At 54.0% G+C, this 22564-nt stretch overlaps 1 protein-coding gene across 1 annotated transcript; it reads right to left on the bottom strand.

The window, feature by feature from the left end:
* Positions 1-9732: 9732 nt before the first annotated feature.
* Positions 9733-22297, bottom strand: LOC128835909 (RING finger protein 112-like). The gene is made up of 13 exons (XM_054025802.1): positions 22254-22297; positions 18039-18254; positions 17434-17571; positions 16997-17101; positions 16689-16739; positions 15526-15582; positions 15233-15319; positions 13908-14037; positions 13623-13753; positions 13338-13391; positions 11363-11437; positions 10806-11078; positions 9733-10457 (listed from the first exon to the last, which is right to left on the bottom strand). Exons 2-13 carry the CDS (start codon positions 18234-18236, stop codon positions 10128-10130), a joined length of 1629 nt encoding a protein of 542 aa, XP_053881777.1. The 5' UTR covers positions 18237-18254; positions 22254-22297; the 3' UTR covers positions 9733-10127.
* Between the last annotated feature and the right edge of the window lie 267 nt (positions 22298-22564).

Here is a 22564-nt window from a genome sequence, read left to right on the forward strand (position 1 = left end):
GGCCCAGCTCAGCCTCCAGCCAGTGGAGCAGACAGCCCCTGGCTTCAAGGCAGCGAGTTATATACCCAGCTGGAGCCGCCCCGTGGGTGTGATTTCTGCCAGACCGCCAGCCGTGTGCAGCAAGAAGCCACAACACGTCTGAGCCCGTATCTCCGGTGCCGTGGTTCTCTGGCTCGGAGCCCAGCGTTTTCCTCTTTAAATCACTGATGTACAGGAAAGTGAAAGCAGAAGCTCACAGACCCTCGGCTCCCCCCAGCTCCTTGGGCGGCTTAGCTGAAATCTCATCCTTGCCGGATCATCCCCATCAGGAGGAGAAATCAGGGCTGCGACTCTCTGCCCTGGTTTTCCCGGGACTGTCTCTTTGCCTGAGGTAGCCGGGCCAGGCCTTCTGTCCGGTGCTCGGTGCCCACGGCTGGCTAGTGCTCTGGGGTCAGGATCCCTCCAGATAGCCCGTTCTTCCACACGCCCCCTAGGGTGCCCAGATGTCCCGATTTTATAGGGACAGTCCTGATATTTGGGGCTTTTTCTTATATAGGCTCCTATTAACCCCCACCTTCTGTCCCAATTTTTCACACTTGCTGTCTGGTCATCCTAACGCCCCCCACCCCGCTCATCTTATTGGAACATCTCTGCGGGTGAGATATTACCTGTAATCAGTTTCTTTATGTATTAGGCTTAGACTTGCATATTTTGTTTTATTTTGCTTGGTAACTTTGTTCTGTCTGTTATTACTTGAAACCACTTGAATCCTACTTTTCATACTTAATAAAATCACTTTTGTATTCAAAAATCAATTAACCCAGACTAAGTGATTAATACCTGGGGGAGCAAACAGCTGTGCATATCTCTCTATCGGTGTTATAGGGGCAGACAATTTATGAGTTTACCCAGCATAAACTTTATACAGAGTAAAATGGATTTTATTTGGGGTTTGGATCCCATTGGGAGCTGGGTCTCTGGGTGCTGGAGACAGGAGCACTTGCTGAGCTGTCTTGCAGTTTAGTCTGCAGTTTTGGGGGTGTGGACCAGACCTGGGTCTGTGTTGCAGCAGGCTGGCGTGTCTGGCTCAACAAGACAGGGTTCTGGAGTCCCAAGCTGGCAGGGAAAATGGGCTCAGAGGTAGTTTCAGCACATCAGATGACAGTCCCAAGGGGGTCTCTGTGACCGAACCTGTCACACGTACCTTGTGAGGTATCATTTGAAAAGTCTTGATCTGTTGAACATTAATATCTTGTTGAATTGTGTGTGCTGTCACTGTATGTGAAGTTATGAAGTTTTGCTCTGTGTGTGTTACTGAAAAATGTCGGGAGGTTGGGAGACACCCACAACCAGCCTTTCAGGTACAACAAAGGAGTCGCCATAAACAGCTAGACAGCTGGTTAATGGCTCATCAAAACCCATCAAGGAAAGAATCCACTGTCCCGGGAACTGTTTAAAATGGAGATTTCTCACAGGGATCATGCATACAATGGAGACTTCTCAGTGGGAACACGTATACAGTGGAGACTGCTAGATTAATGGGGACTGCCTGACCCCCATGTCACAGCAAAGGATGTTTCCAGGAAGCTGGAAGAAACTCTAAAAGAGGGGAAGTGACACCTGGAAACACGTCTGGAGGACAAAGACTTTGAACTAGGGGAGGGTGGTCCCAGGCCGGGAAAGAGTCCCAGCCTATGTATTGAGGATCTGTGACCTGTTTGTACCATCTGTCACGGGGAGACACCGCTTCATTCAAATCCTGTTTAGTTTGTAGAACTTTGACTGCAACATTTATTTTTTGTTTCTTAAGTAACCAACTCTGATTTCTGCACTTGTTACTTATAATCACTTAAAATCGATCTGTCTGTAGTTAAACCTGTTTTATATTTTACCTTAAAAAGTAAGTTTTGGTTGAAGTGTTTGGGAAATCTCAGCTCAGTTTACAAAGGCTGGTGCGTGTCCTCTGCAAACGGAGGGAGGGGTGAACTGGGTAATGAACTCGCACTAGCCAGGCTTCTGACCACTGCCAGACAGTACAGTTCTGGGGTGCAAGGCGCAGGGGGAATTGGCTGGGGTCTCTCTACTGTTGCCTTGAGTGGCTGGGAGAAGCATTCATGTATCTCAGCTGGGTGCACCCCTGCCTGTGGGTGTCTGTGTGAGTGCAGCGCCTGCCAGAGGCCTGTAGCTTGTCACAGCATCACAGGGTGAGAGGCTCACCCCAGGTTAGTGGGGCAGAGGGCTCCGTGGTCCCACAGTCCAGGTTGTAGCAACAGCCTCTAAAGTGCAATGAACTTTACAGTCCCAACAAATTTACAAGTCCGCTGTCTTCTTCCAGGACCTGGTTGTGCTGCTGTCACACCGCTGGTGGGGTTCCCTGGGATGCTTTTGGGGTCTGTGTCCCAGAGTGTGGGGGAGTCAGGGCCCTGCACCCCCCACTTCCTGCGATTCCCCGGGACTCTCAGCCAGCCGGGAACACAGAAGGTTTATTAGACGACAGGAACACAGTCCAACACAGAGCTTGTAGGTACAGAGAACAGGACCCCCTCAGTCAGGTCCATCTTGGGGGACAGGGAGCTTAGACCATGGCCCTGGGTCTCCCTCCGTTTCCCCAGCCAGCTCCAAACTGAAACCCCCTCCAGCCATCTCCCCCAGCCTCCTGCCGGCTCCTCCTCCAGCCTTTGTCCAGTTTCCTGGACAGAAGGTGTCACCTGGCCCCAGCCCCGTCCTGGCTCAGGTTACATGCTCAGCTGTTATCCCTCAAGTGAAGTCATCCCCTGTTATCCCATCACCAATGCAGACAGTCCCAGTAAAATTCCCACACAACATCTCAGGTCAGTCCTCCCCACGCCCTACTCCGTCACAGTCTGTGTAATTTAACCCACTCTGAACCTTCAGTTCTAGCCTCCTGTCTGGCCCTTAGCACCCTCTGAACTGGCTCTGTTCCAATCAGAGAGGTGCACATCTCTGGGAAATGGACTGGAGGGGACGATCCTGCCCCTGGGGAGGGGGGAATAGACAGGAGACGATCCTGCCCCTCGGTGTAGACCTGGCTTGACATTAGTAACTTGCCTCATTTCTTAGTGGCCGGGCCTGGGAAAGGGACTGGGAGGGTGAGTTGTAACTAGGGGCTTGCCATGCTGGGTGCTGCAGTCGGGGTGGCTGTGCTCGCTAAGTTAAGCAGAAACCTCATGCTGGGGACAAGGAATAGGGGACTGTAAAGATCAGGGTCACACGAACAGGACTGGACACCATGCACTTCAGAGCAGCAGGGCCTGGAAATGCACATGCTTTAAAGGGCCCTGGAAGTGCCGGGTGTTGTGACTGCCCTGGGGCCAGAGAGATTGGCCAGAGCCCTGGCAGAGACACAGCCCCCTCGGGAACTACTGGATTTTACCACTTCTTCGCTATACAGAAATAACCTGGCAGGTGCCTCTTCTCAGGAACGTGGCGTTTCTTAGATCTAAAACAAAACCCCTCCTACCAAATATTCGACTCTTTCCAGTGCTGGGTAACAGTCCCCCACCACAGCAATGCAGCCACCTCTGGGGTGGGGCAGCTGGAGAACAGTTGCTTATAATGCTCCCTGGGGCTGGCTTGCCCGATGCTGAGATGCAGTCACCACAGTAGTGGGCTCTTCATATATTTATGAATGGATATTTTATGTTTGGAACTCACTGCCACATGAGCCCCGCTCTGTTCAGAGTGTTCTGTAGCCTGCATCTCTTTGCTCAGGCTTTTTACTGCCATTGGGTATGAACCCTCCTGTTTGATGGTCTGTTTGGTATTTCCCAGTTTCTGATTCTTTAAAGATGGGGTGAACCACTCCTTAACCTCTGCAGAGAGCCTGACACAACGGCTGTGAGAGGGGTGCAAGCTCGCCCCAATACACCTCCATGTGGTGCTAACTCTGATCCCTGCTAAGGGCGACCCACTTCTCCACATCCCAATGGCTTCGCTGTGGATCCCAGGCTTCGAGACCAGAGGCCAGCGATCATATTATGAAGAGCTGCAGGGCCATCCGTGAGAGCTGTCAGGTTTCATTGATGTATATCAGTCGCTGGCCGTGAGACCCTCCACCTTTCATTAGGTTGGTTTCCTGCCTAATGCAGGTGGAAACTGAAAGCAGGTTCGAACTGCTCTTTCCGAGAAACAAGAGGGTTAGCCTTCAGAGAAGCAGCCGTGTTAGTCTGTATCCGCAAAAAGAAACGGAGTACTTGTGGCACCTTAGAGACTAACCCATTTATTTCACCATAAGCTTTTGTGGGCTACAGCCCACTTCTTCGGATGCATAGAATGGAACACACAGGCAGAAGATATTTATACATACAGAGAACATGAAAAGGGTTACCCTGTTTCCCCGAAAATAAGACAGTGTCTTATATTAATTTTTGCTCCCAAAGATGCGCTAGGTCTTATTTTCAGGGGATGTCTTATTTTTCAGAAATGAAAAATGCCTTATTATCGGTGGATGCCTTATTATCGGGGAGGTCTTATTATCGGGGGGATGCCTTATATTACAACGAGAGGCAAAACTGTAAGTAGGCCTTATTTTCGGAGGATGTCTTATTTTCGGGGAAACAGGGTAGCAGAATTCATACTGGCTGCAAAACCAGATAGCAAACAAACCCCTCAAAAAGCCCTGCACCGTTGCAATGCTTCTCAGGCAGGGCCGGCTCCAGCCTTTTTGCCGTCCCCAGCAGTGAAGCGGGGGGGGAGGGGGAGAGGGGGAATGGGGAGAAAAGATAAAGCCCCGATCTGAGCAGCTTCATTCTTCGGCGGCAATTCGCTCCAAGAGGGACTGAGGGACCCGCCTCCGAATTGCCGCCAAAGACCCGGACGTGCTGCCCCTTCCCATTAGCCGCCCCAAGCACCTGCTTCCTGCGCTGGTGCCGGCCCTGTTCTCAGGTGATGTAGAAGCAGCACTGAGCTGCAGCTGATGCTGGGGTGGGGTGGCTGGGTGACAACTGCAGTGTCACACTGAAGTTTGCTCAGTGAGGACGCTGCTGTCACCAGAGGTTGTTCTAAAGCTGACAGCTGTAGAGGGCTCCAGGAGCATCTCGGTTTTTGGGCCTTTTACTGCCATTGGGAATGAAACTTTTAGGGCAATGAGAGCAGCAATGTCTGCCTGCATCTGCAGAGAGCCTGAAACCGCAGCTCGGAGAGGTGTGAACTGCACCAAGTGTAACTGACACAGCGTCACTGCCTGAGTCTGCAGAGAGCCTGAGCCCATCACTCGGAGAGGTGGGATCTGCCTGTGACACTGCGGGTTTACCCAAGGTGTCCAGGGTGAACCACTATCACCTGCTCACAGTGTGGGAGAGACGTGCCTGTGGCCAGTTGGGGGAATTCACCTATAACTGCCGGATACTGACAGCACTGACACGCCGCTCTGAGCTACCCAACCCCTGCACTTTCCTCAGCCAGTGAGCAATTTAGACCCCCTCTCTGCTGCACTCGAGTGCCCCGTCTTTCGTTATCGGGACAGCTGCAACGTGCACCAAGCCGCTGCCTCTTGCAGCACCCCCCAGCACCGACAAACATAAACTGCAATCCTGAGCCTGCCTGTATTACCCAGTTCCTTTCTTGTCTAAGGGATCTCGCCTCTGGTGGCCAGTCCGTGCAGAGCCTGGCCAGTGCAGAGGGCTGGCACCCACCTCTCATGAGAACTTTCCCACGGGCAGAGCGTCCTCTCTATGACAGATCCCACCTTGGGCCCCTTTTCCTTCTTTTATACAGCCCCCGGCTTTGTCTCTTTCCACAGTCAGGGTGTTTCAGCTCAGCTCCGAGGGGCCTGGTTCAGTCTTTCCAAGGGTGCTTTTGTCTTTGTCCATGCGCAGGCCTGCAGCTGGTCCTGCCTGTAAACACGGGGCTGAGCAGGGCATGAAGGTGTCGATTGATCTCACTCTTGTTTGAATCGTGATGTTTGGCCCCAAATCCTCACCCATCATAATGACCTTTGGCCCCAAATCCCCCACGGCACATGACATTTGGACCCAAATCTCTGTCCAACATCATGACATTGGGATGCAAATCTCCCCTTCCCCTGCTTATTTGATATATTTTTTTCATGATTTTAGGGAGTTAGTCACAATTTTGGATGGGTTTGTTGGCAATCGCCCAGCTCCCACAGCTTTGGAACACGATAGTCTGCATTTTACGTCTCTCTTGTGAAAAACCCCTCACCGTAACCATTCTTAACTTCCGGCAGAAAAAGTGGGGATTTTTTGTAATATTTTTAGGAAGCCTCAGTTTCCCCCAGAGGAAGACAGGCTCCAGTTTGCTCTCCGGGCAGACCAAGAGGCACAGGGGGGTGCTTGTCACTGCGCTGTCGGCGAGGAACAAAAGGGTCATTAAGGGACTGGTTGAAACTGACCTAGATCAATAAGGTGTTCAAAGAGACAAAGCAAGCGTCACACCCATCCTCCGAGCAGAACGCCTGCAATCCTTCCCCAAACCAACATGGTTCCCCTGAGCTACACGCACACAGAGCCCAGGGATTTATGTAAGCTTCCTGGTGGTTACACACGGAGCATACGAAGTCCTGCTTCTCCAAACCCAGGAGGAGCTGAGAATGAAAGGAGCAGTTTTTAGCCCCCTTAGCCAGCACAGCCCCAAACTCTCGGTCTAGCTTTTCCCAGTGTCACACTGTTCTCACAGGCTCCTGCCTCTGCCGCTCTCTCTGCTCTTCTCTGTTCTGTCTTTCATCTCTCCTCAGCTCCCGTGTGATCTCTCTTCCCCCGCCCCTGCCCCCACCTAAACCAATCCTCAGCCAATAGCTCCTGGCAGGTTCACACCCACCTTTTGTCTGAGGTGGGGCTGTGATGAAGTAGGAATCTCCTGTCCTATGTTTGATGCGTGCCTCAGTTTCCCTCTCTATGGTGCATTGCTACCAAGGAGTGAAAAAGGGTGTTTGGATGACATAACCGGGGTAGGGTGGCTGGGTCATTACAGGACTGGCTGCAATGGACCCGTGTCAATGGAGGTTTGGCCAGGACAACGGAGCCCTAAGGACTGAACAACTGACACTGATCCCCAGGGATCTCCGGCAGGCAGAGCGTGTGAACTCAGCCGGGGTCTGCCGGAGTTGGACAATGGACTGTTGCAGCCACACGGCTGACTCTGAAGGAAGAGGGGGATCCCTTGAAGGTCAGGTGCCCTGAAGCGGTTCCTCCAAAGTCTCTATCAAAGCCAGGGTGCAGCAGTGATCCTGTCTGTAACGTGACCGCGTTTGAACGCCACATCCAGGGCATTCCAAAAGTCCCGGGAATGTTCTAGGTGCCAATGGCCAGAACCCTACTGATTTTCGGGGAGGTCAGAGGCGGGGAAAAGGGGCAAACGCAGCTTCTGGTTTTCTGAGCCTTCATGTCAAGTTTTTCTCTGGCACCACAAAGATGAATAACTGACCCCTTGAGAATATCAGTGATCACCTGACTCCTGGAGCTTAGATGTGACACATCATGCGATGCCCGGTGCTCATCCAATAACCCTGGCAGAAGAGGAGAACCCAGCCTGCCATTTCAGGGTGGCAAGGGGCAGTGGCCGGGGTGCCAACGCCAACCTACAGGACACTGTTTTATCTCTCACAATTCCTCATGCACAGACTTTTATGCCCCAGCCACTGACTTCCAGGAAACCAAAATTCATGGCTTGGTGGTCAGTCAAGGCTCAGATGCCAGCCCCTGACCTGGTGGAAGCCGGATCTGAGAGCAGGGCATGGCCATGCTGGACAATACAATGGCTTCGATAATCGACTGTATCAATTGTAACTGTAAGTCAGCCAAAAGGTGGCTACAGACCTGGTGTCTGCCCGGCCTGGGTAGGAATAGGGTCAGTAGAATTTTATTTTTTTAATAATTTTGACGGATAGCAATACTTATTTTTAAGCATTTTTTCTATTTTTACCTATTTAATTTTGTTCAGTTGCAGGAAATGTGTGTGTGTGTGTGGGGGGGGATGGTGGGGGGGTCAGGCAATTATTTTACTGATAGCAAACGCGATCCAAAGTGTCTAAGCTTTATAACGTGTGGACACAAAATGTGAACACCACATGTGAAAATATACAATATAATATAAATCTCAAATCAGACCTCTCCATTCACTAGCCCCTTTGTAACAAGCCTAATTCAGAAGTCTAAATCATTGGATTTTGACACTAAGTTTTCAAGCAGCATTTTTCTTATGTAAAAAGCGACAAAGCGACAAAGAGTCCTGTGGCACCTTATAGACTAACAAACGTATTGAAGCATGAGCTTTCGTGGGTGAATACCCAATTGCATCTGAAGAAGTGGGTATTCACCCACGAAAGCTTATGCTCCAATACGTCTGTTAGTCTATAAGGTGCCACAGGACTCTTTATCGCTTTTCACAGATCCAGACTAACATGGCCACCCTTCTGATACATTTTTCTTATGTTTCCTATAGGTAAATTTTGATGATTGCCAATGGAAATATTTGTTCATTGGTTTGGGTTGATGCAGTGAAATTGACATTTACTGGTAACAATCTGATCCTTCCAAGCCTAGTGATGAATTAGAGTCCAGGATCAGAATTCGAAAAGACCTTGACAAATTGGAGAGTTGGTCTGAATTCAACAAGAAGAAATTCAGGAAAGGTGAGCGCAAAGTAGGATGGAAAAATCAAATGCACAATTACAAAATGGGGAATCACTGGCTGGGTGTTTGTATTGCTGGAAAGGACCTGGGGGCTATAGCAGATCTCAAATTGAATATGAGTCAACAAGGGGATGCTGTTGCAAAAAAGACTAATATCTTTTGGGGCTGTATTAAAAGCAGTGTCGTCAGTAAGACATGGGAGGTCATTTGCCCACTCTATGGTGAAGTCTCAGGTGACATACTGTGCTGAATTCTGGACACCACGCTTTAGGAAAGATGTGAACAAATTCAAGAGTCCAGAGGAGAGCAAGAAAAATGATCAAAGGTTCAGAAAACCTGACCTATGAGGACAGGTTAAAAAAACTGACCTTGTTTAATCTTGAGGAGACTGAAGGGAGATCTAGATTAGATATTAGGAAGAGCTTCCAACTCTAAGGGTAGTTAAGGTGTCTGGAATAGGCTTTCGAGGGAGGTTGTGGAATATATCTGTCATTGAAAGTGTGGAAGCAGAGAAGGTTGTGGAAGCAGAGAAAGAACTGACAGGAAGGGGATGCAATGCATGACAGTTCATTAGCAAGAGTCAGGCTAACTGTAACCTTAATAACGCGAGATTTGTAGAAGCGAGGATTGTGTGAGGCGAGTGGGAAAGAACTGTGTGAGAAGTTGTTGTGACCTTGTATAGATAATGTGTAGAAAATATTGTATGTAGACTAGAGTCAAAACAAGTGAGGAAAATAAGATATCAAGATGGCCTATGTATAAACAAAATGCAGCTGTTTCTTATTATTGTCTGTAATGAACGGTATAAATGCTGTAATTGTTTACCTGTAGAGAGACCTGTTTAGCTCTCTCCCTCTATGCAATTGATAGAGAGAAAATAAAGTATCTGACTTGCTGTACCCAAACAAAGAGTGAGAACTCTGTTATTCTCCGACAGGTTCACTCCCTCTGGGGCACCTGGCATTGGCCACAGTCGGAAGACAGGATACTGGGCTAGAGGGACCTTTGGTCTGACCCAGTACGGCTGTTCTTATGTTCTCAAGTGATCATGGAAATAAAAACTGTATCCTAATGCACTTGCACAAGGGGGCAGCGTTAAGATTGTGTGGGCAACCTTGATACTGCCACTGTCTATTTTTGAAGTGTTTTTTATTGCAACCAGCACATACCTTTAGCATAGGAGAAAGGCAGAGCAGGAACAATGGATGGAAGTTAAAGCTAGACAAAGTCCAATTAGAAATACAACACCAGTTTTTCATAGTGCGGGAAAGTAACTATTGGGTCAAACATCCGAGGACAGACATGGATTCTCTGAGCCCTGATGGCTTCTGGACCCAGCTGGAGGCCTGCCTGGAAAGTGTTTTGGTCAAAATAACGTAGCAGGGTTCCCAGTCCAACTGTTGTACCAACGGTGATGCCCTTTGTCTGTGGGCAGCTGCAGCTCTCGCACTTTCCTGCCGCCCAGTGTTGTCACCCACCTCCGTGCCCATGTACATCCCGGCTGTAGAGCCCACCCCTGCCCCAAAGGAATGCTGCCTAGGGAAGGGTTAGCTTTGCAGCCACAGTGGCAACCGCTCTGTATCCGACAACTCCAAGCTGACTGCTCAGCGACCCCAGTACCAACCCCCCTACAGCGATGCCTGCCTTGATGGCGTGACACCGATAGCGCCTTCTGTAGGTCTTCAGGAAGGTTTTAGCCACCCGAGTCAGCTTCACCTTTAGCGCCGTCATCAGGGTCTTTTTCTCCGGCTCCTTCATCTCCTTCCGGCACCGCCTCAGCAGCAACCTGCGCTGCTCCACCAACTGCTCCTCCATTGCGCCTGGTGTCACCATCAGACAGTCGATCATACGCTGGGACAGGCCGTCCTGTGTTGAGCGGGAGAGAAAGGGGAGAGAAGGGGGCCCAAGGCTGTTAGAAGGGGCGTGTGTGCAACCCGTCTCACCTATGGATCCTCCTGCTACAACACAGAAACTTCCCTCCACCCCATTCACTGAGATCTGGGCCTGTTGTGCCGGGCGCTGCACAACCCCCCCTGACCGAGATCAGGGCCCCCAGTGTGCATGGGTTGGAGTCTCCCATCTCCGCAGCCACCCTGGGAGCCGGAGATCAGAACTCCCATCTCCTGCCCCAAAGCCCAGAGCTCGTGGGTCAGGCTGGGATGGTTCCCTGGGGTTCCCCTGGCTAGAGGCACAGCGCTCCCCTCCCTGACTCACCTTCTGCCTCAGAAAGTCAGCGTGGTCTCGGCGGGCTCTGTCCATGACTCTTTTGTTGGTGGCGTGACACTGATAGCGCCCTCCGTATGTCTCCAGGAAGGTCTCAGCCTCCCGAGTGAGCTCTGCCTCTAGCGCCGTCAGCAGGGTCTCCTCCGGCTCCTTCATCTCCTCCCGGCACCGCCCCAGCAGTGACCTGCGCTGCTCCACCAACTGCTGCTCCATTGCGCTCGGATCCACCTTCAGACAGTCGACCATGCGCTGGGACAGGCCGTCCTGCATTGAGCGGGAGAGAAGGGGGCCAAGACTGTTAGAAGGGGAGGGTGTGTGACCCTGTCTCACCAATGGACCCTCTGGCTACAGCACAGCAACTTCCCCTCACTCCTGTGACCGAGATCAGGGCTCGGGATGTGCCGTGGTTGGAGTCTGCCATCTCCGCAGCATCCTACAAGCCAATATGACGTCCCATCTCCTGCCACACAACCCACAGCCTGCGGCACTGGCTGGGATTTTTACCTGGGGTTCCCCTGGCTGGGGGCACAGCCCCCAGACAGACTCACCTTGTCCTTCAGATAGAAAGCGTGGTATTGGCGCGCGCTGTCCAGGACTCTCTGGTTGTGGAAGGTGATGGCCATCTGTGCAGGGAGGACAAGGCTGGGGTGAACTGCAGTTCATGGGGTCCCAACTCCACCTAGTGGCTGCAGTTCCCACTGCAACAGCCTCCCCTAACAGAGCGACACTGCTAGCCCATGTGGCAGCCGCTTGGGTCTTCGGGCAGCACCGGTTTGCAGTGTGACCCTCACAACAACCCAGCCTCGGCTCTCTTTCCCACCCCGACCTGCACTTGGCTCTGACGCCACTTTCCCGTAGCCGAGGACTTTGCAAACCCCTGTCTCAGCTGGGCTCAGCCTGAGGCTGGTATTTGGGGGCTTTTATCAATTGCCAGAAGGCAGGTGGTTTGGGTGTGAATCTCAGCTCTCGTTTGGGGGTGGGGGAGGGGTATTGTTCTGGGCTGGGTTAAATCATGTTGTGGAGGATCAATGTCTCTGGAATAGTCCGTGCTCTGACGTTGTGCTGGAGTGGCTATTGCAGAGGAGTTACTCCCGAATAGCTAGGCCGGTCTATTCCCGCGATGTAGATAAGTCCCACTCCCCAATTGTCCTCTAAAAGAGGGCCTGGGTAGTACCCGTCCCAGCCGATCTGAGGCTGACGCCCAGTAGAACTTTGCAGTCAATGTCTCAGGTTATATCTACACGGCGATGTAAGGCCAGGGTTAGTAGCACTCGAGTTACCCACCCCTGGGGTTGTTAACCTAGGGCTGAAGCATCTACACTCATTTGTAACCCCAGGTTAGGACTGGTTGAACCCTGGTCCTAGCCTGCGGCTCCAGCATCTACACTGCTTTATGCAGGCCTGAGAGCAACCGCCCATATCCCAGACTCCCTAGCGCCCTCCTCAGATACGGCCGCTCTGGCCCTTTGTTGGCGGTGCAGCGTGGGAAAACTGGACTGTCCACCAAACTTGACGGGCCGGAAAAGAAAGTCAGCCTGTGGGATACTTTGGGCGGCCTCCCAGAGCATGAGTCCAATGGAGCTAGGGCTACACTGCAAAGCAACAGGGTTTGAACCCTGGCTCCCAGCTTGATTCAGGCTCAGACCCTTCACACCTGATGGATCCAGGGACCCTAGTCCCATATTCCAGAGATTACAATAGTGGCTTTAAAGCCATCTTCCCTCACCACTGCTGCCACATCTGCCTTCCATGATTCACTGGGGCCATGGCCCACACACCAAGAGAGGAGATGCTGTTGCATTATGGGAAATGCAATTCAGATGCCTCATTCTTCTGCATATGCTGGGCTCCCTGGCCAGACTTCATTTCCCATGATGCACCAGGGCCATGATATCCAGCTTCTCCTCGCTAAAATAAGGATCCATGATGCATTGTGGGAAATGTAGTTTGCCCCATTCTCCTCTATTCACCCAGTTCCCTTGTCACACTACATCACAAAGAGAGGTGATGCTGGTGCACCATGGGAAATGAAGTCTAGTTGCCCCATTGTCCTCTGCAGCTGGGCTCATGGGAAGGGCTGTCCCACCAGTGTGCCCAACCCATAGAGGAGAATGGGGCATGTGAGAAGCATGAACAACAGTTCCCAGGAGCTACCTTGGTGGCATTGCCAAATGGAAACATTTGGGGGCTTTGCAGGAAACTCAACGGCTTCTGCAGGAAAAACAAAAATCCCCATTTTCAGGCCAGCTGTAATAAACTGCTCTCATTTGCCCGCCAACACCCACAGGGCTGGTTGATGCTACAGATCTCACAGACTGGAGATTCTGGTGGGTTGAACCCTCCAGCACCAGCCGCCCTCTAGTCTAGAGAAATTCTTCTACCAGTCTAAGAACCTGAGATTTCATCCAGACCATTTTCCAGTCGTGTCCATCAGGATGGACCCAGCTCCCCAAATCACCTCAGCTCTGGCATGCATGGAAACGGGGAGACACCCCACTATCAGGTCAGAGGCAGAGATGGTACCTGACAGGGGGAGGAGAAGCCAAAGTGATGTGTCTTCATTAGATCAGAGAATTTCTGCAAAGGAACCAAAAGGAATCATCATTTCACAAACTCCACAGGGCTTAGAAAGGCTGTGAACATGTGGATGGCTCACCCGGTGCTGAGATGCAGCCACCTCTGGTGTGGGGGTGGGGAAAGCTGGGGAACAGCCGCACAGCAATGTTCCATGGATACTGGGGTTATCACTGACTGCCAGAGGAGAGCACTCCCATCCCACTCCCTGCAGCACAGCTGACCGGTCCCCACCTTTATCCAGGAAGCGAGCTGTGTCCCGGTGAGCAGCTCCCCATGCTGGTTCCTCCGGACGTGTCGACCGGCCGAGCCCACCAGGGCAGTGACATAGTCCCTCAGGCTCTCCCGGAAATCCTCATCCATGTCTGTGAAGGGGAGAGAGAAGGACGATGATGAGGGAATCTAGGGCCCATCTGATCCCTCTTCTCTTTACCTTCCACGTGCGGGCATGGGCGGTGACCCAGTCGCATTGTTCTGCACATGGCAGGGGGCTCAGAGCTGCTCTCTCGGATCCGTTACCTCTCAGGGTTCCCTCGCTCCCAGTCATGATCCGCTTGCCAGGGGAGGGCATCAGGTAACAGCGGCTGCTGCTTCTGCTCAGCGCTTCCAGGGCCTTGGGGTGTTTGCTAGGGGACGTCTCCTCCAGAATCTGCCGGAGCCAGGGGGAATCGTTACATTAACACACAAACATCTGTGTTAACATTAGCCAGACCTGCCGGGCAGTCAGAGAGGGTCTGGAGGAGCCCTGGCTTGTTTGTGGTAAGTATTGGAAGGGGTGCAGTGAACGAGGCAGGGGATTGCAAGACGAGAAAGGAGTGGCTGTCAATCCCAGTCTCCTCTCCCAGGCCCTCCCACCTCCCAGTCTATCCAGACCCCTTGTCCCACCCTGCTCCTTTCCCTCCCCCAAGTCTGGCTTTTCTCCCCTCCACACTACAATCAAGCTGCTTCTTCCTCCATGCTGCCTGGGCTTATTGAGAGTAGGGGAGCGACAGGCACCCCATTTCTCAGTTCTGGTTCAGGAAATGTCCAGCTTTGCTTCTGCAGCCCCCGTGTGGAGCTTGCTCAGTGAGGATGGATTCTTTGGAGACTTCAGTGGCTAAACTCTCAAACAGTGTTTCTCAACCTTATTGTGCTGGTGACCCCCCTTTGGACTTAAAACACAATTGTGACTCCCGCTAGTTGAAAAAATCGTGTCCTCCTATCGTTAGCTCGGGCTTCAGCTTCAGCTCCGGCCATCGGGGTCTGAAGCAGGTAACTTAGCTTAGCAGGGCCCCCTGTGGCAAGGGGCCCCAGGCAATTGTCCTATTTGCTACCCCATAACACCAGCCCTGCACTTGTGACCCATCCTGCAGCCCCCTGCTCTAGAAAGTCTCTCCTGAGTATTTGCAAACTGAGATTATCCAACAGCTTGTTACTTGGCCAAATGTGAGGGGATTTTCTAGGGAACAGCCCGTGGCATATCTCTGACACACGGGCCTCCCCCCTGCCGAAGCAGGGGGGCGCTACAAACAAGGAACCTCAGAATTTTCTTTCAATATTGCCAAACAACATGTTTTCTTTAGCCTCATTCTCAGAAAAAGCTGGAGAAAGACAGAAAGAATTCAGGCTGGGGCAGAGAACAAGCATGGAAAACTTCAGCCCAAACAGTTAAAGTTTGGCAAAGTTATAGGCAACCTTTATAACGGGTGCTGCTACCAGTCCCCTAGAGGGGAAAGGCCCCGTGTCCCATTCTCCAGCTCCCTGAGCCAGCCAGTGCTCTGCTGTGGGGCCAGATCGGAGCGGGCGCTCCCTAGAGTGGAAAGGCCCCATGCCCCATTCCTCTGCCCTCTGATCCCCACACTCACCTGTCTGACGTCTCTCAGATGCTTCTTCCCACCCCGGGCTCCAAGGACCAGGGAACTGCTCCAATCCCTCACCAGCAGGTCTAGATGCTGCAGGGGAGACAGGAGGGGAGTGGGGGTCACTGAGGGTGGGGGAGGCTGGGACGGGGAGAAGAACGGTGTCTGATGGGGAAACCTCAACCCCTCAGGAGTGGGGCAAGGGGTGCATGGGGCAGGAGCATGCTGTGGAGAGAGGGAGGGGTGCAATGTGGGGACACGTGGGGCAGAAGCGGTAATGAGGGGGTAAGCCATCTCACCTGAATGGGCTCCAGTCCATAGGCCTCTCCCACCACTTCGGCCACCTGAAGAAACATCTGCAGAGCAGAGAGAATGGGGGGAGAGGTGAGTCTGGGGTCTTGGTGGCATTTCAACTGGGTGGGGGAATCCTGCCTGTGAATAGAAAGGGGCCTGATCGCCCCCCTGTATCTGAGCTGCTCTCTCTGCAATTGCAGAGGGTGAGGCCCGTCAAGCTAGAAATGAAGCTAGAGATGGACAGAGACATTTTCCATGGGGCAGAGGGAGAAGAAGGCTGCACTGGGCCAAGAGGGTGGGGGGAGGTCGTGGGGCTTGGGGGTCTGGCACCAGGGGGATGGCCATTGGTGCACCCCTCTTTTCTGTGCCCTATGAACTGTGAGCCAGTTCTGTGGCTTGCTCCTTCTCTCCAGGGCGCTCCGTTGAGGTGGGGGGGGGAAGGTGGGTCAGTGATCTCGATGTGAGGTCTCTTTCCCCAATGGGTTCCCAAGATCCACCCCACAAAAGCACCATTGCCTCAGGCCGACAGCCCTACCAACACTCTTTCCACAGCCCCAGCAGAGACATGACAGCTCTGCTCACGCCTCGAACGATCTCAGCCACACAGGTTTTACCCGAGCTCTCCCCCGGCTACCGTATCTCTGCATTAACCAGGTTTTTGTCAGTGACTGGACCAGGGGAAGTGTGAATAGATAAAAACCCTCCCAGAGCCAACCCCTCCCCCGCACAGAGAATCCCCCCAGGGCACGGTGCAGGGGCAGGACACGCCGCGTACCGCAGGCGGCAGTGACATCGCTAAGGGTGCAACTACCAGGGGCTTGAACCGGTGGGGCTGGGGCTGGGTAAGAGCAAAGCACAGCAGGGGGGCAGAGCGACCGCCCCAGGCCCTGGCCCCAGCAGCTTCCCACCGAGGGTGGAGCTGGGCTGGAGGGGAGGGAGAGGTCCTATTTTGGCCCAGTGGCCAATGCCGGACACCTGGGAGCAGAGAGCTGGGCTGGGCTGTGCGGTGACAGTGCTGACTCCAGAGGCCCACGTGACCATGGGAGAATCAGTTTCTCTCTCTGGGCCTCAGTTTCCCCACAGGAGCTATGGGGAGGGATAATAACCCTGTGGGGCTAACAGGAGAACCTGACACAGCCACATTCAGCATCGCGCTGCCCGGCCTCACCTCCAGGTATTCGAGATCCGGGTCCTTCACCCGACAGCCAATGTTCAGTATCTGCAAATAACCAGGAGATGGACAGAGCTACAGCAACGAGCAGTGACGGCCGCCCCAGGCCACTTCCCAGCCACGTCACCCACCCCGAGCACAGCGCCCCCTAGCACCGCACGTCACCCACCCCGAGCACAGCACCCCCTAGCGCCGCATGGGGCATCGGGGACAGCCCTGAGTGCCAGGGGAGAGCGCCCCTTGCTAAGCAATCCACCCCACTCCCTGAAGCACAGCACCCCTCACTGCCCCCCCACCCCGCCAACCTGGTAGGAGCTGAGCAGCATGGACATGGCGGAGAGTTTGATGCTGGTCTCCTTGTTGCTTTCAATGTTCATAGAGCCCTCGGTGTCGACCAGCAGCACGGCCACCTGCGGGCCAAGAGTGAGAGCCCCAGGTCAGCTCCCGGCTTTGTCCAGCCACCCACGGCCCCTCCACACCCCTGCTGAGCCCTGATGGGACCTGGCATCTCATTCTTTGCCTGCCCCCGGACCCTCCCAGTGTTAGCGCCCTCCTTCTGTCTCTTCTCCATTGCCCCCTTCATCTCTGCACCAGGTTCCCCTTGGGCCTCCTGCCCCACATCTCCATACGCTCCATCCTTCCCTGTATCCCCCATTCCCTCTGTTCCCAGCCCTCTTCCCCTATTCCCATCTCCAGCACCCACATGACTCCCTCCCCTCTTCTTTGCACCCCTGACCCTTACCTTGCCTCCCTTTCCCGGGACCCAGAAGGGCTGACTCCAGGCCCACACCCCCTTGGTGACATTCTGGGTACCGACTCGCCACTCGAACCCCTCCAGGGGCTCCTCCTCCTGGCCCATCCACGACCCGTCCCTCATGTCCTGTGGAGGAGGGGGAGTGGGGAAACATGTGGGGGGTCAGTGCAGGGTCGGGGAGGAGAGTGATTGGTACTCCCCTCTCCCACGCTGAAAGCCCTACGAAGGGGATGGGGGTTAATTGTTCTAGTGTGAGGCAGGGAGGAAAACATGGTGATGGGCTCAGAGTCTGATAGACAGACAAACAGACCCACTGCTGTCTTAGACAAAGAGAGACAGACAGACTCTCAGCATTCCAGACAGACACACAGGCAGACAGAGAGACATGCTCAGATCCAGACAGACAGACAGCACTCTCAATCAAACAGGCAGACATGCTATGTTCCAGGGTAGGGTGCATCCATGGCTCCAGCGAACTGGACATGGTGGGGAGAGAGAACGCTCACAGACACGTGTGCAGCTCTGAGCCCTCCAGCAGGGGGCAGGATGGGGCTGTTCACACCCAGCTCACTCCAGCTCCCGTTCACACTCACCGGGCTCTGGAGCCGGCGCAGCAGGTAGTTCAGCAGGAAGGATTTGCCCCGGCGCTGCTCCCCGATGATGGACACCAGGCAGACGGGGGCGTCCCCCACCCCACCCTGCTCCAGGCAGCGGCTCAGGGCCTCCTCGTCCAGGGTCAGGCCCCCTTCCTCGTCCAGACGCACCAGCTGCACTGGGCGCCCCTGCTCCATCTGAGCTCCCGGCCCCTGCTGCGGGGACAGAGCAGGGTCAGAGCTCGGACCCCACCCCTGAGCCAGCCAGTCCCTGCCCATGGATCAGAAACCTATGCACCATTCCCACCCCCCTGATCAAGGCAGTCCCCCTGCCCTGGGGCTGGATCAGAGCCAGCACTCCCTGCAGGGGAAAGACCCCTACATTCTTGTTGGGATGCATTAAGGGAGACTGTGTCTGCATGGTGAATACCCTTCAAGGAATGGAGGTTCAGGGGATCTTCAATGGGATTCTACCTGTCCCTGGAGGAGGAGAGTGAAGGGGAGACAAGATGCTGATGATCAACAGATGGCTCAGGCAGTGGGGCTAAGGAGGCTTTGGGGATGTTCGACCACTGGGAGGCGCTCACGGACAGAGGACTGGTCTCATGGGAGGGATGCCACCTGCGTGCGGAGGGAGATAGACTTCCGGGATGGAGGTTGGCACAGCTGATGAAAAGGGCTTTAAACTAGGAACCCTGGGAGATGCTCATGGAATCTCCAGGCCTGATTCTCACACTGAGCGGGAGGCAAATCAAGTAGGACAGGGCCCAGCAGTGGAGAAAGGAAGGACAGAGGGCGGGAGAATGGATGAAAAGAACAATAGTGCCAAGGGCACCGACACTACTAGTAAAACGACTGTACCTACCCGGGTGAGAAATCTGAGCAAAGCCAAGCGGAAGCAGTAAGATGGCTGATCAGCAACGCCAGGAGCCGGGTGACAAAATGGAGGAAGTAGAACTATGGGTGTGGGACGGGGAACCAGACATTATCGGGAGAACAGAACCATGGGGCAGTACAGCCATGGCTGGATTACAGGAAAGAAAGGAAAAAGGCAAAGGTTGTGGAGTAGCATTGTATGCTAATGACAAGGTGGAGTGGAAAGGAATTAGAAGGGCTAGAATGGATAAAATGGAATCTGTTTGGGTCAAAATCACTTTGGGGAAGAAAGGTACCAGAGGCTCCCCTGGGACAGTGCTTCGGGTCTGCTACAGACCCCCAGGATCCACGTTGATACAGTGCCACATGGGAAATTAGTTAAACTGTAGAAGTTAGGAATTAAGATGAGAATTGAAAGGTGGATAAGGAACTGGTTAAAGGGGACACTACAACGGGTCATACTGAAAGGGGAACTGTCAGGCTGGAGGGAGATCACTAATGGAGTTCCTTAGTGCTCGGTCTTGGGACCAATCTTATTTAACATTTTCATTAGTGATCTAGGCACAAAAAGTGGGAGTGTGCTACTCAAATTTGCAGATGACACACAGTTGGGTGGTATTGCCAATACAGAGGAGGACCAGAATATCATACAAGACGATCTGGATGACCTTGAAAACTAGAGTAATAGAAATGGGATGAAATTCAATAGTGCAAAGTCATGCAGTTAGATACTAAAAAGAAGAATTTTGGCTATAGGCTGGGGATGTATGAGTTGGAAGCGACAGAGGAGGAGAAAGACCTGGGTGTATTGGTTGATCACAGAATGACTATGAGTCATGAATGTGATGTGGCCATGAAAAAGGCTAATGCAATCCTAGGATGCATCAGGCGAGGTATTTCCAGTAGAGACAGGGAAGTGTTACTGCCATTATTCAAGGCACTGCTGAGACCTCACCTGGAATGCTGTGTGCATTTCTGGTCTCCCATGTCTAAAAAAGATGAATTCAAACTGGGGATTTTCACCTGCCTCTGCAGCATGGGTAGGGGTCACTTCCTGGTTTGAACTAGAGGAAATGGTGGTTTCTCTGTAACTTGAAGTCTTTATATCATGATCTCAGGACTTCCAAAACTCAGACAGAGGTTCTGAGTCTATTACAGGAGTGGGTGGGTAAGGTTTTGTGGCCAGTGATATGTAGGAGGTCAAACAAGATGATCATGATGGTCCCTTCTGGCTTTCAAGCCTATGAGTCTGTGCCACATTCCCCACCCTTCTGAGCCAGCCAGTCCCCACCCTGGGGTTGGATCTGATCCAGCATGCCCTAGAGGGGAAAGGTCCTTTCCCCTTATCTGGCTTGTCTGGTCTCACTGGCGCTGTCTCTTCCAGCAGCTGCAGGCAGCCCCAGTTGTGGCCACACTCGATGGAGACAGGGTTGTTCAAGCAGATGGAGCAGGTGATCTGCTCCCAGAATCTTTCCATCCCTCTGACCCCACAGGCTTGGGGAGATTCACTGGCTCAGGACCTAGCACATGGGAACACCAGCGCTAAGATGGGGGATGGGAGATGGTTAGAACTGGGGAGCAGGGGCGCTGGGAGCCAGGACTCTTGTGTTCTGGCTCTGGGAGGAGATTGCGGTGGGGTGAGGGGCTGGGCTCCAGGACTCCTGGGTTTAGGGTTACCATATTTCAGCAAGAAAAAAAGAGGACGGGAGGAGCCCCGCCCTAGCCCCGCCCCTGCCCCTCCCACTTCCCGCCCCCCCAGAACCCTCAACCCTCCCCCCGTTCCTTGTCCCCTGACTGCCCCCTCCTGGGACCCCTGCTCCTAACTGCCCCCCAGGACTCCACTCCCTATCTAAGCCTCCCTGCCTCTTGTCCCCTGACTGCCCCAACCCTTATCCACACCCCCACCCCCAGACAGACCCCTGGGACTCCCACGCCCCATCCAACCACTCCCCACTCCCCCCCCAGAACTCCCTACCCATCTAAACCCCTCTGCTCCCTGTCCCCTGACTGCTCCGATCCATCTCCCCACCCCTGCCACCTGACAGCCCCCCCCAGAACTCCCAGCCCCCTACCCCCCTGCTCCTTGTCCCCTGACTGCCCCCTCCTGGGACCCCTGCTCCTAACTGCCCTCCAGAACCCCACCCCCTACCTAAGACTCCCTGTTCCTTGTCCCCTAACTGCCCCCTCCTAAGACCCCCCCCAACTGCCCCCCAGGACCCTACCCCCTACCTGTACCCTGACTGCCCAAAACTTTCTCCACTCCCCCCAAAAAGCCCCCCCCGTTTCTTGACTGCCACCTCCAGAACCTTCCTGCCCCCGGTCCCCCTTACCCTGCTGCTCAGAACAGGGTGTTGGGCTCTGTGCGAGCCGAGCCGGACACGTGGCTGAGCTCCCCAGCACAACAAAACCCGGTCCCTGGCCCTGCACAACAAAACCCGGTCCCTGGCCCTGCACAGTGCTGCCGGACTGGGCTGCAAGGGAGCTGCCGGCTCAGAATGCAGGGCGGATCCGGCTCCTCTACAGCTGCTCCTGAGTCCAGCCCGGGACTTCCCTGCAGCCCTCCCAGCCGCTCGCTCTGCTAATCCCGGACATTGTGAGTGCTTTACAAATTCCCCCCGACGCTATTTTTAGCACACAAAAGGAGGACATGTCCGGGTAAATCCGGACGAATGGTAACCCTACCTGGGTTCTATCCCTAGTTTTCCACCACTTGGCAGGGTAAGTTTCTATTCAGCTGCTGTGAGCTGGCCACTCCCATTCTCTGGCCGGGCTGGAAACACAGGACTGGGCTCAGCAGTGTGGTGAGACTCTCAGAGCCCCCTGGTGTTTGCCAGCCCAGCTGTCCAACTAGCCTGGGAAATGCCAGCTGCCGTTGCTTCTGTTCTTATTGCAGGGGGGCTGCCTTGGGCATCCTGAACCCTCTGCCACCCGCAGCTCACAGGGCGCCAGGGCTCCTGGACCAAGCACTGCCAGCCAGAGCAAACTGCACCCACCAGGCATTAGCCGCAGGCAGGGAAAGGGGATTGAAGGAAGGTCACTGGAGTGGATCTGGGCACCGAGCCTGGCAGCTCTGACAGCCAGAGCCAGCCCTGCTCTGCCTCCTGGCACATCTCAGAGCACCCTGTTGCTGAGATACCCTCAGCCCTGGATCTTAGCTCTGCTGGTGCCCCTCACTCCCGACCCGCAGCCCCTGCCAGCCCAGCCCTGCCCCCCCCAGCTCTGCCGGTGCCCCTCACTCCCGCCCCGCAGCCCCTGCTAGCCCAGCCCTGCCCCCCCGCAGCTCTGCCGTGCCCCTCACTCCCAACCTGCAGCCCTCTGCTATTATAGCCCGTAGCTCACCCTGGTGAACAGACTCAAGAGCAGATCCTGAGGTTACTTCTCTGTTTGTCTCTGATGTTTTCCCTCTGCCTCCCTTGCTCTCAGTGTGTCTCTCTGCACAGAGTGACGGGCTGGCCACTCCCCACTCAGTTTGTCTTTCAGTCTCCGGGTTTGATCACTGGATGCCGTGGGTGCGGCTGAGGGCTCTTGGCTCCTTTCCCTTCTGCCCTTTCCAGAGGGGACAATTGTGTAAGCAGAGGAATGGTCCTGCGATTGTGGGGAACTTTCCTGCTTTTTGCACGGCCCTGGTGGAATCATTTAGCAAAAGGCGC

Source organism: Malaclemys terrapin, chromosome 4 (genome assembly GCF_027887155.1).
Source record: "Malaclemys terrapin pileata isolate rMalTer1 chromosome 4, rMalTer1.hap1, whole genome shotgun sequence".
Classification (NCBI taxonomy): domain Eukaryota; kingdom Metazoa; phylum Chordata; order Testudines; family Emydidae; genus Malaclemys; species Malaclemys terrapin.

Coding starts and splice junctions, on each gene's coding strand:
- LOC128835909 (XM_054025802.1), bottom strand. CDS start 18,236: ATGGAGCAGGGGCGCCCAGTGCAGCTGGTGCGTCTGGACGAGGAAGGG. Junction 17,572..18,038: donor TGCGCCGGCTCCAGAGCCCG/GTGAGTGTGAAC, acceptor CCTCCTCCACAG/GACATGAGGGACGGGTCGTG. Junction 13,392..13,622: donor AGCTCGCTTCCTGGATAAAG/GTGGGGACCGGT, acceptor GTTCCTTTGCAG/AAATTCTCTGATCTAATGAA.